This window comes from Heloderma suspectum, chromosome 2 (assembly GCF_057233095.1).
Source record: "Heloderma suspectum isolate Gila_16-S chromosome 2, 16-S_ref, whole genome shotgun sequence".
NCBI classification, from domain to species: Eukaryota; Metazoa; Chordata; class Lepidosauria; order Squamata; family Helodermatidae; genus Heloderma; species Heloderma suspectum.
In genome coordinates, this window is record NC_139459.1 from 277,445,861 (window position 1) to 277,462,856 (window position 16,996).

At 46.8% G+C, this 16,996-nt stretch overlaps 1 protein-coding gene across 3 annotated transcripts in view; it reads left to right on the plus strand.

The window, feature by feature from the left end:
• FAM193B (family with sequence similarity 193 member B) overlaps positions 1 to 16,996 on the plus strand; it is a 45,718-nt gene that overhangs the window by 5,329 nt on the left and 23,393 nt on the right. For 2 of the 3 annotated variants that reach the window (XM_084839412.1, XM_084839411.1), the window contains exons 2-5: positions 13,587 to 13,826; positions 14,329 to 14,545; positions 14,927 to 15,127; positions 15,696 to 16,092. In XM_084839412.1, the coding sequence (XP_084695538.1) occupies positions 13,587 to 13,826; positions 14,329 to 14,545; positions 14,927 to 15,127; positions 15,696 to 16,092 (1,055 nt within the window). The remainder of the gene's footprint in view (positions 1 to 13,586; positions 13,827 to 14,328; positions 14,546 to 14,926; positions 15,128 to 15,695; positions 16,093 to 16,996) is intronic. The other variant, XM_084839413.1, reaches the window with a different exon arrangement.

Below are 16,996 nucleotides of genomic sequence, written 5' to 3' on the forward strand. Positions count from 1 at the left end.
AATTGTTGCCATTTTCACCATACAAGACCGAGCTTCAGTGCCTTTAAAAGCTGTGTAGCAAGGCAAATCTGCAGATGCATCTTCTCCCACAACAGCGTTACGAGAAACAGTACCTACTGATCATCTCCCTTCTGAGCAGATTTTAAAGGCATAGAAGCCTGCAGTGAAACTGACAACCCTACTTCAGGACAATGAGGCAAGTTTCTCTTGTCTACTCATTTCTAACCAATCAGGAGTGTAATGGCAGAGCTGACCTTCACAGCACTTATTAGTGAGCTGTATGGAGGGTAACTTACAATAGTCTAATTAAAGTAATTAGAAAGAAAGTTAGTCCTCCTAGCAGAAGGAACAGGGATGCTGCCAGACACAGCAAGTATTATACAAGTGTTTACAAAGCAGACTACTACTACTAGTGGTAGCAGTAATCCCTCAGGCTCACAAAGTAGGATTCTGATTTGCCATATAGCTTAGAACAGGGGAGGCAGACTTGTCTATAACTTGATGTTGCTTAGCACCTTGGCCAGATTCTTAAGATCTTTCCTAATTTTTTGATGCAGCTTCTCATAGCCACCACTGTCAACAGTTAGATTGTAAGGTACCCTAAGCAGTAAGAGGTGAGCACTGGAATTCAAGCAGTGTATAAGCTTCCTGTCAGAATGCTGCCTTATCACTGCTAGTTCATATTTGCAGACTGAACAATAACAACCTGTGCTCCAACCAATTTTTGCAGAGCTATTGTGCCATCTTTGTCCAACTCCTGCTTATTTCCCATTGTACTAGACCAGATTCTGTACTAGCCAAACAGATGACAACATGAACTAACAGAGCTGCTTAACACGCACCCTCCTCCTCGATTGAAATACCAGTTGCGATCTTGCTCTCCAGGGCCATGATCCAGAGGTGCATTAAGTGGTGTTATTTTTATATGTTTCTTTTCAGCAGCTGTCGCACCCAGTCAGTCTTGCAGTTGGCAACTGTCTCTGGGTGAGCACCCAAATGGCCAACTGCATGCCAGCAATAGCGCATTGCATGAGACCACTACAGTGCTTGGCTTAATACAAAGCCACAGTTTGGGGACTGAATGTGCTTTTCTGCTCTTTAGCATTGGAGAACTGATGGCTCCAACACTAGCGGGGAGAGCATGCACTTCTGCACAGTATATGAAGACTCCATGTTGTGACGTTTCCTTTCGCAGAGTCAAGCCATAAAAGCTGCACATGGGGTTCTCCTCCCCTCACTAGTATTAAGAGGGTGCTGGTCCTCCAGTTTGTTGTGATGGATGCTTGCTGCTATTGCAATCAGTTATCAGGGTGGTGGAAGACGTGGGTGGTTAGGGCAAGATGCAAAGGACCCCATAGCAACCACCTATGTGTAGCCAGCCACTCATCTGGGGTGGGGGTACTACCCCCCCTGCCCTGTAGCCAGATCCCTCACCTGTTGTTCTGGGTGGTAGAAGAGGATAGCCCACTGTTCTTCCTGCCACTCAGTAGGAAAGGATACCCTGGTGCAGTAAGCAGTGCTTCGGTATTAGTGGATGTTCTTGACTAGGACAGTCAGGGATCAGATAACATCCCACAGACAATGGGGGGCAGACCATTCTGCAGCCACCACTGCTTGTCTAGGCTGCAAGGAGATGGAACAATGCTGACTTCAGAGCAACCAAGAGGCAGTGGCAAAGATAGGTAGTCATGCTTGCTGCTACTTGTCCTGACTACTAGAAGTCAGTCTATTTATTTATTGTTTATCGTTACATTTATATCCTTCTTTTTTCCTGTCTTGCAAGGCAGCTTACATGGTCCTCCTCCTCTCCATTTTATTCTCACAATAACCCTGTGAGGTAGGTTAGGCTGAGAGTCAGTGACTGGCCCAAAGTCACTCAGTGAACTTGATGGCCAAGTGGGGACTAGAACCTGGATCTCCTGAATCCCAGTCCAACACTCTAACCACATCAAGTGCCTGTGTAGCTTTGCCCTGCATGAGAGCATTGGGTGGGGTGGGGTGGGGTGGGGTCAGAGAAAGACATCTCATTTTCCTTCCCTTATAGCAGTACATATGTGTAGATAGCTCCCTCACCCCAATAGACCTTATGTGCTTAAGAGCCAAGAAGTGGGAGCCACAGATGCAGGTATCTCTTTGAACCCACTCCTTAGGGCACACTGTTTAATGTTGAGAGATGTGCACAGCATTTTCTCCTCCAGAATTAAACAGCCAGTAGCCCTTTACGTCTAGGACACTGGGTTGGAACGGGGTTGGGGCAGAGCCAAACTTCTGAACCACTTTCTGAATTCCCAGTTTTGAAAAGGTCAGGTGAAAAATCTCCTGTGAGAGGGATTTGCTCCAGTATGCATGTACAGGTATCAGCAGCTCTTGTACCAAAATGCTTTTCAAATCCAGGGGAGTTATAAAGAAGTGCACAGTTCAGGTACGCAGCAGATACCTGCTGAAAGGGAGTCGCCACACACCTCTGGATGAAAGCCCAGATAAGAGAGAAAGACTCAGCAAGAATAACTGCTTAAGGTCTTTCATACACTAAGATTCCATGGTTACTAGCTGTTTTGGTCCATTGACATACCTGGGTCTTTAAAACTGCTCACTTGTTTTAACTGCTCGCACATCACAGTAAGGAGAGAATCATCACAGACAGGTTGTATGACAGGAGAGTTATAGCAATTACATCTTAAATAGTTGCCATTTCAGATGTGATAGTTGATGATAGAAATGGTTATAAACCTTTCTCCCAAAAATTAATAAGATGGTCCTTCCTACTCCCCCCTCCCCACAACCAGGTAGTCCTTGCTTAGAGGGGGTATCAACAGAGCAGTTTAGAGATATGGAGAACCAACAAGAGATGGGCTTTGAGGGTAGCACTGGGGAGATACTAATGAGCACTAACTTGTTATCTGTGTTTGGGCTGCTCAGATATTGCACAGCAGTGCTGCTCCCCAACATTTTGTTAAAGACAAGCTGGAATTCTTCCATCATCTGTATCCGCTTTGCCATTAAGCTATGCACTATGCTCAAAGCCAAAAGCTTTGCTCAAATAAAACTAAAAGTTTACCTGCTCAAGCAGGAAACCATCCATCAGTCAGAAGTTCAGGATTTAAAGGACACCACCATTTGACTTCATATAACCGTAGCTACTTTTGAATTGTATCCAATGTTAGTCCTACTTGTAGGAGACCCACTGAAACGAAGGGGACTTACGTTAGACTAACATTGCCTACAACCATTTGTTTTAACTACTGAGACCCAAACAGACAGATGCTCTTTCTGTTCTCCAATATGGAAAAATAGGTTTGGGTCTTATTATTCATTCTGAATAACCTCCTGTCTTAACAGAGCTTTTAAAGCAGCTTACCTCAGGGCATCATAATAAGAACCAAGTATAAAATCAAATAATTAATTGCCTGGGCAGATTACCAACCCTACTAGGTTCTGTTTTCTATAGTCATACTTGTTTCACTGTTCCGTTTAGGTTTGTCAGCTAAACTAAAGTGAGTCTTGTTTACCTGCCTTTTAATAGTTGTTATTGTTGTTCAGTTGTTAAGTCATGTCTGACTCTTCATGACCCCATGGACCATAGCATGCCAGGCCTTCCTGGCCTGCGCTCTCTCCTGGAGTGTGCTCAAGTTCATATTCATTGCATCGGTGATGCTATCTAGCCATCTCATCCTCTGCCATCCCCTTCTCCTTTTGCCTTCAATCCTTCCCAGCATCAGGGTCTTTTCCAGTGACTTTTCTCTTCGCATTAGGTGGCCAAAATATTTGAGCTTCAGCTTCAGAATCTGTCATTCCAAAGAGCAGTCAGGGTTGATTTCCTTTAGGATGGACTGATTTGACCTCCTTGCAGTCCAAGGGACTCGTAAGAGTCTTCTCCAGCACCACAGTTTGAAAGCATCGATTCTTCAGCACTCAGCCTTCCTTATAGTCCAGCTCTCACAGCCATACATTACTACTGGGAAAACCATAGCTTTGATTATGCGGACCTTTGTCAGCAAGGTGATGTCTCTGCTTCTTACTATGCTGTCTAGGTTTGCCATAGCTTTCCTCCCAAGGAGCAAGCGTCTTTTAATTTCATGGCTACAGTCACCGCCTGCGGTGATCTTGGAGCCCAAGAAAATGAAATCTGTCACTGCTTCCATTTCTTCCCCTTCTATATGCCAGAAAGTGATGGGGCCAGATGCCATGATCTTAGTTTTTTTAATGTTGAGTTTCAAACCAGCTTTTGCACTCTCCACTTTCACCCTCAACAAGAGGCTCTTTAGATCCTCTTCGCTTTCTGCCATTAGGGTGGTATCATCTGTGTATCTGAGGTTGTTGATAATTCTCCTGGCAATCTTAATTCCGACCTGTGATTCATCCAGCTTGGTGTTTCTCATGATGTACTCTGCATATAAATTAAATAAGCAGGGCGACAATATACAGCCTTGTCGTAGCCTTTTAATAGTAGATTTACGTAAATTTACATGTTACTAGACCACAATAGAGCTGCTTTAGGATGCAAAGTAAATGACCATTAATTTCCTTGTTACAGTAATATACCATTTCCCTGTTACACTAATATACCAGAACCAAAATAGCCTTAAAATACCGAATGTGATTTTGTCACAGCCCCACCACCTAAAGTTTCCCCCAAGTCAAATCAGCTAAAGGTTTGGCTGGCTGACCTACCGATTTAGGAGTTGCAGCCCTAATTCAGATGGACATCCTTCTATCTTTACCACCCCCACTTTCCCCAATACTCTAAACACCTGTGTTCTTCATTTTCTAAAGGGCAAGTGAATCATCCATATCTTAGAGAACACCATTGTACTCAACTTTGAGATGTTAACAGGCTATCTACAGGTGAAGGGAATCAAAATTAGTCCCATTCTCAAGAGATGGGGAGATGCTGTGTAGACTCAGCCTCTCAGCTTGACCACCTGACTCTTCCAACCAAGATAGTAAATGCTGTCTGGGAAAACTAGTCCCTTATTAGTCAACCAAGGGTGCCAGGGGGATAATGCATCCCAACATACACTAATCAGGACTGCTACACTACAAAGGGGTTTCAGTTACTAACTAGGAGTACACAAGGAAAAAGATAAGACTCTTATTTTGAAGCCTACAGGTAATGCAGCATCTCGAAGAGCAGCAGCAAAAATCAGAAGGAGGCTGTGTTATTCAGTATACCCTCACTCCCCAAGTATCTAAAAGGGCTTCTCTAGGGGCTCACCTACTTAGCTTTCATGTCTTAATATAGTCTTAAGTGTTAGCAAGAAGAATAGCATAAACTAGCTAGAACATGTTATAGCCAGGATAAGTTTTGAACTGCATGTATTTGAGCCAGTTTGTAGTTAATAAGCCCTATAATAGATTTTGAAGAAAAATAATCAATAAATCTATTTGTTTAGCTCTATTCCAAGCACATATTCAGGGACTACAGAGGGGAAGGGAATACAGTACTTACCTTCACTTCACCTTTATTATTATTCTAAAAGATGGCTGCCTCCTTTATAAAGCGTTTAAGGATCTGCTGAGCATGCTCAGTCATTCTGTTTGCTGGTTGGATGCAGGGCCAAGACGGGGTGGAATTGACATTATAAATATAACTCAAGTTAGGATTTTGGTTGGTTTTCATGTGGTGTTTTGGGGGCTGGGATGTGCTGGGAAAGTGCTTTAAATGATAATTGTGTGAATTCTCTTTTTCAAAATACTTTTCCCTGCTGAAGTTAATACTAATTATTCTTGTTTTATAAGTATGTGTGTGTGTGGGGGTATCATTTTCTGTTTAACATAAAGCTGGTCAAAAGAAGTCTCGATTCAAGGTATTTCCCTATGTTGCTGAGGGAAGTCTCTTACTAGTCTCAACCCAGTCTTACTGTGGTAGCTCTACCTTGTAGCTGCTAGGGGTGGTGTTTTGATAGAAACGCTTACCGTGGGAGATACTTTATTCCATGTTAAAGGTGTTTCTGGGCATTTGTACTCTGTGTGGGTGGGTTATTGTCTATGTGTCTTGTTGTAAATTGGAGATGTGCCTCAGAGTACATGAGGTTCTTCCAAGGTAGCTGTATGTGCCTGAGACCTTGATGTTGTTTGGAGGGAGTTCCTTACAATACTGGTAGGATTGGAATCCTTTGGAGTGGCTTTTTGTAAGAAGTGTTGCGAGTCCTGCCATGAGGGGAGGGCCAGTTGTATGAATTATAGACTTGAGGCCCAGGGTAACATTAGTATATGTGGATACACATATCCAGATTAGCAATCTTATGCACACTTATTTGGGAGTAAACCCCATGGAACTCAGTGGGCCTTCCTTCCAGATAAACATATACCAGTTTGGGCTTCACATGTTGCTGGTGGGGAGCAAGCTAGGTGTGAGCTGAAAATGACTGAAGGATTAACAGGAAAGATTCGTGGGTTCTTTTTCTGGGCTCAGAGTTGATTATCTTGGGAATCCAAATACATCACTCATCCTTCTCTGATCCCTAGTAGCATCTATCATCAGACTGAGGTAGCAGAATGCTGTGAGAACATCTACTATGCATGGACTGAGAGAAAAGCTTGTAGCCTAGTTAGTAAGGAATATGATTTTGCTGTTCTCAGTAAGAACAAATCTTTGTCTACCCAACACTTTATGTGAAAGGGGTTCCCCCACCACACAGAGTGGGATGGATCAAACAGAAATTGAACGTAGTGGCTAGATATCCGACAACACCCAAGGGGAACTGGGCTAGTGTGGAAGCAAGTGTCTCACTACGTAGAACAGTTCTGATGTTGTCAAATGTTACAGCCAAAGAGTAACCCTTCCAGGGAAATTGATGCAGTTTTCTCACATATGGTTACTTAACATATTAAAAAATTAGGTGAACACAATTCAGTACACAATTTGCTTAGCCCTAAGTTAGTAGGGTGAGCATGACCTAACAGGCCTTTTTAAGTGATTCATATCCTGGAAACTGAGGCACCAGTCATGGTGATATCAAGTCTCAAACCTTTTTCTTACCAAAAAGGTCTCCAACCCCATGACATGTCATAGAGCTATTTTTAAAATATAATTTCAGTCTCCTCTAATATAACTATGGTCCAATATAAAGACTCCTGTCACAGGTGGTACAGTTCTGCGGGAACTGTACCACCTCAGCTTTCACAGGGGAGAATTGCTTATATAAAAATGGTGTTCCATTATGTTATTCATTGCGTTTGTGTCAAGGGGCTCAAAGCAGTGTCCATAAGGCTATCCAGTTCTGTCTTCAGTAGCGATGTTAGGTATGTAAGGCTGCAAGAGAGTGTACCCAGTTAGCTTCCTGGCTGAGCGGGGCTTTGATTCTGAGGCTGTGTACAGATGCAGGCCCAGATCAAGGCCATGATGGGCCCCCTATTCTGCCCCCAGTACTGAACTGACACACAACATTTGTGTGCACATGCACACACAGTCAACAATGTACAACAATAATGTCAAGACATTTTTTACTACATATTTTAGTGGAAGCCAGCTGGAACCGAAAGACTAATCTCTTCTATCTATGCTAGAGAACTCAAATGCAAATACAAGCTTCCCCCTTTATAGCATACAACACACAGAAAACATAAACACACATTGAAGCTCGGTCTCATATATATATATATATATATACACATATACATATATATACACATACATACATACATACACACACACACATACATATATATATACACACACACACACACACACACACACTTGCTCAGAAAGGGACACAGACTGCCTCACTCAGACACAACAGACAAAGAGGGCTGCCACTGAGGAACTAGCAAATGCCTCCCATTTCTCACTACATGACCTTATTTATTTATTTATTTCATTTCTATGCCGCCCAGTAGCCAAAGCTCTCTGGGCGGTTCACAAAAATTAAATCCAAACAACACACAATAAAACAATTTAAAATATACAGAACATTAAAACCACAATATAACAATACAACCACAATAAAGCCTAGCAGCAGTGCAGCAGTTTAAAATACAGATTTAAAACAGCAAAGATAAAAATTTAGAAAGCTAAAATGCTAAAATGCCTGGGAAAATAAAAAGGTCTTCACCTGGCGCCGAAAGGAATACAATGTAGGCGCCAGGCGAACCTCACTAGGGAGCTCATTCCAGAGCCGGGGTGCCACAACAGAAAAAGCCCTCCTCCTAGTAGCCACCCGCCTCACTTCCTTTGGCAGGGGCTCACGGAGAAGGGCCGCTGATGATGATCTTAAGGTCCGGGCAGGCACATATGGGAGGAGGCGATCCTTCAGGTAACCTGGCCCCAAGCCGTTAAGGGCTTTGAATGTTAACACCAGCACTTTGAATCGGGCCCAGAAATGGACTGGCAGCCAGTGCAGCTGGAAAAGTACTGGCGTAATATGAGCTCGCAGGCCAGTCCCTGTTAACCATCTTGCTGCCCTACTTTGGACCAGCTGAAGTTTCCGGACCGTTTTCAAAGGCAGCCCCACGTATAACGCATTGCAGTAATCCAGACGAGAAGTTATCAGAGCATGGATAACTGTAGCAAGGCTATCTCTGTCCAGATAAGGGCGTAGTTGGTATACCAGCCTAAGCTGATAAAAAGTGGTCCGTGCCACTGAGTTCACCTGTGCCTCAAGTGACAGTTCTGGATCCAAGAGCACCCCCAAACTACGAACCTGATCCTTTAGGGGGAGTGCAACCCCCTCCAGAACAGGTTGAATATCACCTAGCCGGGCAGACGAACCACCCACTAACAGTACCTCCGTCTTGTCTGGGCCGACCTTGGGCCAGTCGCTTCCTCTCAGCCTAACCAACCTCACAGGATTATTGTGAGAATAAAAATTGGGAGATCTTTAGCTCCTGGAGGAAAGGCAGAACATAAATGTAATACAATAAAATAATTTTTATAGTAGAAAAAGATAATTGTCTTGAGCTATGTTCATAATAAGCCTTCCTAGCATGCAAAATGGCCAGCTGTCTACCGTATGATGCCTATGTACACTCACTGACGTGCACTAGAGACAAGATGCATCCATTACCCCACTTGGAAATATGTCTTATAGAGATCCTGAGGAGGGAGCCTAAAGTCTGACACGAAGGGGGTGTTTGGAAGATCGCGGGGGGGGGGGGGGGAGAAGCCATCACAGCTTCTCCCCCCTTCCCTGCATATGCTGCACATGCGCCCGTCAGTTATGTCATTACCTGCACTGCAGTGCAGATTGGCGTGTCGTCCGCACCTGGTGTGCAGCGTAGCGGGGGTGGCTTCATACCTGCCCTAAAACCCCTACTGCAAGTTGTGGGTTGTAGGGTGGATATGAAGCTACTCCCGCCATACCGCGCGCCAGGTTTGGATGAAAAGCCAATCTACACTGCAGCGCAGGTAATTGTGTAAATGGCGGGGGCAAAGGGAGAAGCCACGATGGCTTTTTTCCCCCTGTGATTGTCTGAACCAACCCTTCTAACTCATATGAAACATTAAACATTTTGAAGAGCAGCCTCTTGCTTCTCATAGGCCCACCCATATGCCTCCATCTTCTGCATGAACATGAACTCAGAGAAACTTTATTAACAGCAAAAACAGAGTCTTATGGCACCTTAAAGACAAACAGACTTAAGCTTTTGTGGACTACAGCCCACTTCATCAGATGTAGGAAGTATCGGGGGGGGGGGGGTTCATGTTTATATACAGTGTATATTGGTGGGGGCAGGGAGAAGAATTGTAAACAGTGAGGTGCCACAAGACTCTTTGTTGTTTCTGCTGCATTAGACTAATGTGGCTACCTGCTGGTGTTTATTAATGGCACAACCTTCTACATGTCTACTCAGAAGAAAGTACCGCTATGTTCAATGGGTTTTACACCTAGATACGTGTGTATAGGATTGTAGCCTTATAGCACAATCCTGTGCATGTCTACCTAGAAAAAAGCCCCATTGTGTTCAGTAAGCTTTACTCTCAGGTACGCGTGCATAAAATTGTGGCCAAAACCCCTCTTCTCTGCTTCCTCCTTTCTTTCAGGCTACTGTAAGATACAGAAAGAACACAAGGGATAAAACAGCTTGGGCTGAAATGCTAAGCACAGTTTCTTACTGGGGAAATGATGTATTATGGTTTCCTGCTACATTGGGTGGGAGGGAGAGGGTGTCCAGAGAGGGTTAGCTTACTGGGCAGGGGGACACCTCTGCCATCACCAATAGCTGAGCCAGCTAAAAGCTCAGAAAGACCACCATTTCACATTCCTTGTCTGCACTCACACACGGCTTCCTGGGACCCAAAGAAGGGGGTTTGAAATGAACCAGGAAGTCCCTTATGCAGATATGTCTTGGTCATTCTACCCTTCTCTCTATAGCTGAATATTGATTATAGCTATGGCTTTACTCATTGGCTAAACACACTGAAAGGTGGTAGCAGGCTCACTTCTCACAAAATGATTGGACAAAATAACTGTCCATTTCTCACAAAATGTGGGAATGTCCCTGAATATTTTGTCTCATATCTCAGGTTCTACAAGGGCTAGAGACTTGCTCTTTGAAATCTAAAAGCTGGGAATCTGGGCTCGTTTGTGGGTCCCCTCAGATCGTGGGCTGAGGCCCCCTTAATCCTCTGGTTCATCTGGCTATATACAGATATACATAATCTCAGTGGTGAACTTGCTTGGAAAGAGCGCTCACTGTAAGGGAGGTTCAGACCAAACTCATGTGTTCAGAAAAGGCATTGCAGGGATAGGGGGAGAGATCATGGGGCCATGTGGGCTAGCCCTGCTTCTCCCCACTGCTGATGTGCCTGGTGGGCAGGCCCCACTGTCCGTGCATTCAGTGGCCTAAGGGGGCCCCCTACATGTTTCCCAATGTATGTGTGCAAAGCTCCTCCATGCAAGGGGAGTTCCTGACTGGCAGAGGATCCCTTCCCCCATGTGGAGGATTTTTACCTTGTATACATCAGTATATGAGTAGGGGCCCTTCTCATGTGTGGCTAATGGAGCATGGGCAGGACATTGCTTTCTCCCTCAGTGCTTGAGGGGGTGTTCTTATAAACACCCCAAATGTTTTGCTTTCCTGCAGGAAGGATCCATCTCTGGGGAACCCAGCATTTCCTGTTTCTGCAGAAGCTGGCCACGGAGAGTGCTGATTGGGTGGTCCGTGTGATATTACTGTCACTTCCTCCACTCACCCTTCAGAGTTCTTAATTTTTTTAAAAGGATCCTATATATTAAACAAATAGGGCTGTGAATGAACATTGGAGTGACTGAACATTTATGTTGTGCTTAAAAAACATTTTTTAAAGCAGACAGCCTGCCTGATGCAGGAGGAGGGCAAGATGGAATTCTGAATCAAAATTGGATTCATTGATTAATATGTCTGTCAAAAGAGTTGCAAAGATATGGGGAAGCTCAGCTCAAGCTGTGTGGGAGGGAAAAGAGCAGTGAGCTCAGATTTCGAGGTACACAGCCTAGGTTCCCTACATCTAGCCCACTACATCTCACTGGCCCTCTGTCACCTCTAGCAGGAGGCTTGGAAGTTAGCATTTTCTCAAGGTGATACATTATGAAATGGGTGCGGTTTTCATGTGGGGAAACTTTCAAATAAATGACCCCCCCCTCCAATGTAAAAACTGGAGTGGAAAAGCCCTGCAAGAGAATTATTCTACACCAGACAGTGGATATTATCTGGATCAGCCCAAGACAAAAGAAAGAGATTGTTTGGCTGGTGATATTCAGCCTCACCTGAGACCCGAGAGAGGAATAATGGTGTTAAATTAACAGGATGGGGAGAGGCCCCCAGGCTCATCATGCCCTTTAAGGGAGTAGAAAGCTCATTAAATGGGCGTCGGGACACTACTTGATGGATATCCAGCATCATCTGTCAGCAAAAAGAGAGAGAAGTGACTCCCAGCATTCCTGACCATTGGCCATGCTGACAGGGGCTTCTGGGAGTTGAAGTCCAAAACATCTGGAGACCTACCTTCTGCCCACCCATTTTAGATTTTGTCAAAAGGAGAATTTTAACATGTGTTTTGGGTGGGCACAAAAGGGGGTTGCAAACATGGAACACCTGCCTTTGCTGCAAACACTTTAAGACTGCTGTCATTCAGCCATTCTTCATGAGAATTTTCTGAACCTTGGTTCGCTTATGCCTCACACCAGGTAGATTCTCCACGATAAAGGAGAAGTCAAACTGTTTTGCTTTTAAGATTAATAGAATGGTCAGGCTTTATAATGAAAAGGATGCTGAAAAAGCCACTCACTTTACCCACAAAGCCGGGGGATGGATTTATAATCATCTTCCCATGTGTTGGTGTGTAGTTACATCCAAGTTCCTTTTTACTCCTTTTGAGATGTGTCAGATCTACTGGGCATGGTCTGATAGTGCCAGTTCATGTCCTGGTGTGGAACTTTTTCTTTGTCACTTTTATTGCTCCCCTCCTGCTTCCTAGCACACCTGTTCCTGCAGTGATTGTGTGAAGGCCAGTTTTCCTTCTGCCTGGTCCAAGTGCCCCCTTTGCCCCCTTGTGCTTACTTTGTCTCACCTTGAGTCTGAGAGAGAGACCATCTGCTTTGCAGCAGCAGTTAGATACACAGCCTATTGTCCTGGGCTTCTCCTTTGGTGGGGGAGACAGTGCCCTTAACTCTTCAAGCCTGTCACCATCTCTAAGCAGAGTTGAGGCCAATGTGTCGCCTGGCTTCCGCCCCAGAGCCAGACAGGAAGCTAAAGGCCATGCCTTGTTGTGTGGGAAGAATGAAAGGAGCAGCAAGGAGAAGATCTCTGCCTTGCATGTTGCAGCTGTTCTTCTGTCCTTCGGTCACACAGAGTGTCGGGCAAAAGACAGGCTGTCTGCCTGCCGAGCCCACAGGGCCTTGGGACAGTGCCGAAAGTATTGGGGGGTGGGGGGAAGCAGCATATGGGGCTGAGGCAGGAGTTGAGACCTGGGTAACAGCAGGAAGGGGGCAATAAAAGGAACAGAAAGGACTGGGTTAAAAGCAGATGCCCTTCTTGTTAACATGCCTCTCTTCTGCTGTCACAGGCTGTTCTTTCTTTCCTCCTACTCTGGTATCTGCCACTCTGTTGGTGTGCAGATGGATGTTAATTGGGCTTTGACTTGGGCTTGCTCAGTGCGAACTGTATTGAAGTAGTAGTAGAGCCTGCAGGGGAAGGGGTCAGAGTTAGCTAGGAAGGACTGGAAAATGTCCCTGAGATCATCTAGCTGCATTCTGAGAGCCCATGTGGTGTAGCAGTTAGAGTGTTGCACTGGGACTTGGGAGGCCCGGGTTTTAGTCCCCACTCTGCCATGAAGCTCACTGGGTGACTTTGGGCCAGTCGCTGACTCTCATCCTAACCTACCTCACAGGGTTCTTGTGAGGGTAAAATGGAGAGGAGGAGGAGGATCATCTACGCCCCCTTGGGTTCCTTGGAGGAAAGGTGGGATATAAATGAAATGAATTAATAAACACTGGGCATTGAGTCTGGATGGCCTGTTGGCAAAGCGTGCCTGTGGTTCTGCAAGAGTCTTGTCTAAAGTTGTGGGGGTTAATGTACCTGGTGGCCACTGATGGCACCTACCTTGGCCAAGTGGTTGCCTGTGTGTGAGCAACGTGTGCTGTGTGTTTGTGTGTGCCCTGCTGCAGGTGCTGCCTACTTCCAACCAGTCGGTGCAGACGTGCTGCTTGCTGTGCCACCGGGAGCGCAAAGACTGGGGAGGGCCATCCCACAATGGGTTGGTATCCCCAGGCGAGCGGCTGCCCCCAGACTTCGTACCGACTCTGGTTCAGAACCTGCTGGGAGAGATGCCGCTGTGGATCTGCCAAAGTTGCAGGCAGAGCGTAGAAGAGGAAGAAAGGAGGGCAGTCCAGGAGCAGGCACTGGCGGTAAGCATTAGACCCCATGGAGTGTATTTCAAGGCCTGTCACAGATGCCCATGGGTAACAGAGTATGGGGGTAGCACCTGGATTGGTCTTCCTGGTCCTACTCCACACCCCTAACAAGAACCAGATGGCTATATTATATGCACTGGGATGCTGACTGCCTTGGGCTTCAAGCTGTGGGACTTGCCAACTGTGGCATTAGTGACTGCATTTGCTACAACAGCAAGGCCTTTGAACTTTTTCTTCCTTGTCATTGTCATCTCTTGTGGTGGTGGAAAGGGGAAATAGGAATGGAGGCAAGACTAGGCAGGACGGTCTCTCCTTACCAAGAGTCCACTGCCTTCCTTCTCCTGGGCAAGTGCCATGGTGGGTCAAGACAGGAATTGACTGGGGCACAGGTTAGTCCAAAGTTCCTATCCCACACAGATTAGTCATTGCCTTATTCTTCCAAGCAAATAGGATGTCTTGTCTTGGCTGTCTGAGCCACCATCACCTCTCTTTCCAGGTCTCACTGTCGCATACTGCCTGCAAGTCACAGTCCTGCGGGGCAGGCTCCCACTCCTCTTCGTCTTCATCATCTTCATCCTCGTGCCACGGGAACTCAGGAGACTGGGACCCAAGCTCCTTCCTGTCTGCACACAAGCTCTCGGGCCTATGGAACTCCCAGCATGCCAATGGGGCAGCTCAGGGGAGCTCCCTTGGGGGAACACCTGTTGTACCAGGTGAGTTTGTGTTGGCACTAGGCTCTAGTAACTCTCTCCTCCCTTATAGCTGTGGGGTTTTCCCTTCAGCTTCTTCATGAGACTGTTAAGACAGTCATGGGGGAGGCAGTTGCTCAGCTATGTAAAGAAAGTGCTAACATCTCCAAGCCCGTGTGAATTCACTGTCAGGGAACAGGAGGCTGTAGACAAGCCTCTGTCTTGCCCTTCTCCTGGGGGCAGGTGACACTAGGCCCTTGCTTAGTGGGCTCCTTTCCAGAGACCTACCTATTAGAGGCCTCTGCAATCTCCATTCTCTTTCATGGGCCCACATGAGGTGCCACAAATAGGCAGGAGAGCAAGGGGCCTGGAGAGCAGCCAGCTCCATCTCTGACTCCATTTCAGGTGACAAGCACCCCGGCCTCCCTCCGGAGTGTGCCAACCAGGCCCCTGCTGTGGGAGGCGGGCTCAAAGCCTGTCCTTACAGCCACGCGCTCTCCCCAGCTCCCAGCGGCACCCCAGGCTCACCTCTGCCTACCTCACTCGACTTCTGCAAAACGCTTCCCAAGCAGTTCAAGAGCATGTGCCGGAGACCCACCCCGCCAGGTCTGTATGTGCGGGGCCTGGGGAAGGCCAACAGACCAAATTTTCAGGGCAATGGTGGCACTGCATTGTTGGGCTTGCCACTGAGGGCTCTTGCCTCCTGTTGGGGGGTCCACCCCTCTTGTGGGGCTGCACTGCCTCGGGCTTTAACATGACAGGGTCAAAACAGCAAGGGTTGGTGGCTTCTTCTCCCTCCTGGGGGTGTTCAGGGGGCTTAGAGCTTGAAGCATCGTATACACATCACTGAGCTTGGGGCTTGTGTGGCTGGGCTTCCCAGCATGCACTGAGGGAATGCTTAAGTCACTGTCCCTTTTGGAAAGTACCACAGCGATGAGAAGGCTGAGAATGTGATCACCAATTGGGCTGGATTGAGCTGTGGTGTGTAGGTATTGTGGGTCTTAGAGCCTTGGAGGTATTACATTACAGGAAGGAGGATCCTCATGAGGAGGAATTGGGAGTTTGTAGTGGGGAGCATTCACTGTGTGGGATGTTTGGCCCCGCACAGTAACATGTGAAAGCGTCTGCTGTCAAGGTCTGGACCTAACATGCCTTTGCTCCTCTTTGGCTGCAGGAGAAGCCTTCCACTCCTCGGAGCACCACCGGCACGTGGACCTTACTGCTCCTCCCAACAGCCCCACAGGCCTCCCCTCGCAGCCACCGGCACTCCTCCCAACAAAGCAGATGCCTGCCCACCCTGGGCCCTTCGGCTCCCCTCCTCATGTCCACTTGAGCTCCTCACCGCAGGCGGCTCCATTCCCTGCACCAGCCCTCAGTCCACACGCACCAGCCCCAAAGCCAGGAGCAGAGTCCCCTCCGACTGGATCTTGTAAGAGCCCACACCTGCCCACTGCCAATGTGCCACTGCTGAAGATCCCACCTCCTGTAGGCTGCACTCATCCATGCAACGGCCACTGCAGTGGCTCCTTGGGTTCTCCTACTGCCTCACATCAGCTGCCCAGCACCAACAGGTGAGTGGAGCCTTGGCCCCGGCAGATCCCTGGTGTTGCTAATGGGGATGCTCCCAGCATTTCCCCAGGGTAGTTTGCCAGTTAGGCCTGCCTGAGCTGGCAGAAATCCTTACTGCTTCCATGGGATGCGTGTTCCTTAGACTGTGTGGAATAAGTTTTAGAATAGTGTCCTGTGGAGCATTATCTCTGCCTGGTGTGAGTGAGCCCTTAGAAACACTAGGCAGAATGATGGCCCAGAAAGCACAGTCTTAGCCCCTTTTCACCTGTGCCCTGTAGGCAGCTGAACTGGTAATCTTGATCTTCCCCTGCTGTGTTTCTCTGACTACCAAAGCAGGCTTCTCTTGAATCCTGTCCTCAAGAATTGGAACCAGAGGCAGTCTGTGGCTTTTGTCCATTAGGGGATGATTGCCACAGTAATGGAGGCTTGAGCATTTCCTCTTCTAGATTTATTGATGCTTCCCATGACACATTTTGAGATAGATTCTGTCAAACCCACTGGGACCAGTACACCAAGTAGGATTTGATTTAAACCCATAAATCAGGGGTAGGCAACCTGGTGTCCTCCAGATGTTTTGGACTACAACTCCCTTCTGCCCCTAGCCAGTATGGCCAGTGGTCAGGAATTGCAAGGAGTTGTAGTCCAAAACATCTGGTGGGCACAAGGTTGCCTATCCCTGCCTTAAACAGTAGTGCCAGCTCCAGACAATTGTATTTTGTACTTAAGTATCCCACCAATGTTTGAGTCCTCAATTGCTCCATCAAGGACTGATGCTGACATGCCATACTCTTCCACAGAGGAAAAACAAGTGAGAAAAATTACACAAGAATGCAAAATTGCTGTAAATTTGGAAGGAAAGATCTGCAAACAAGAGCGGGCAGGAATCTAACATGGATCTTTTCTGGA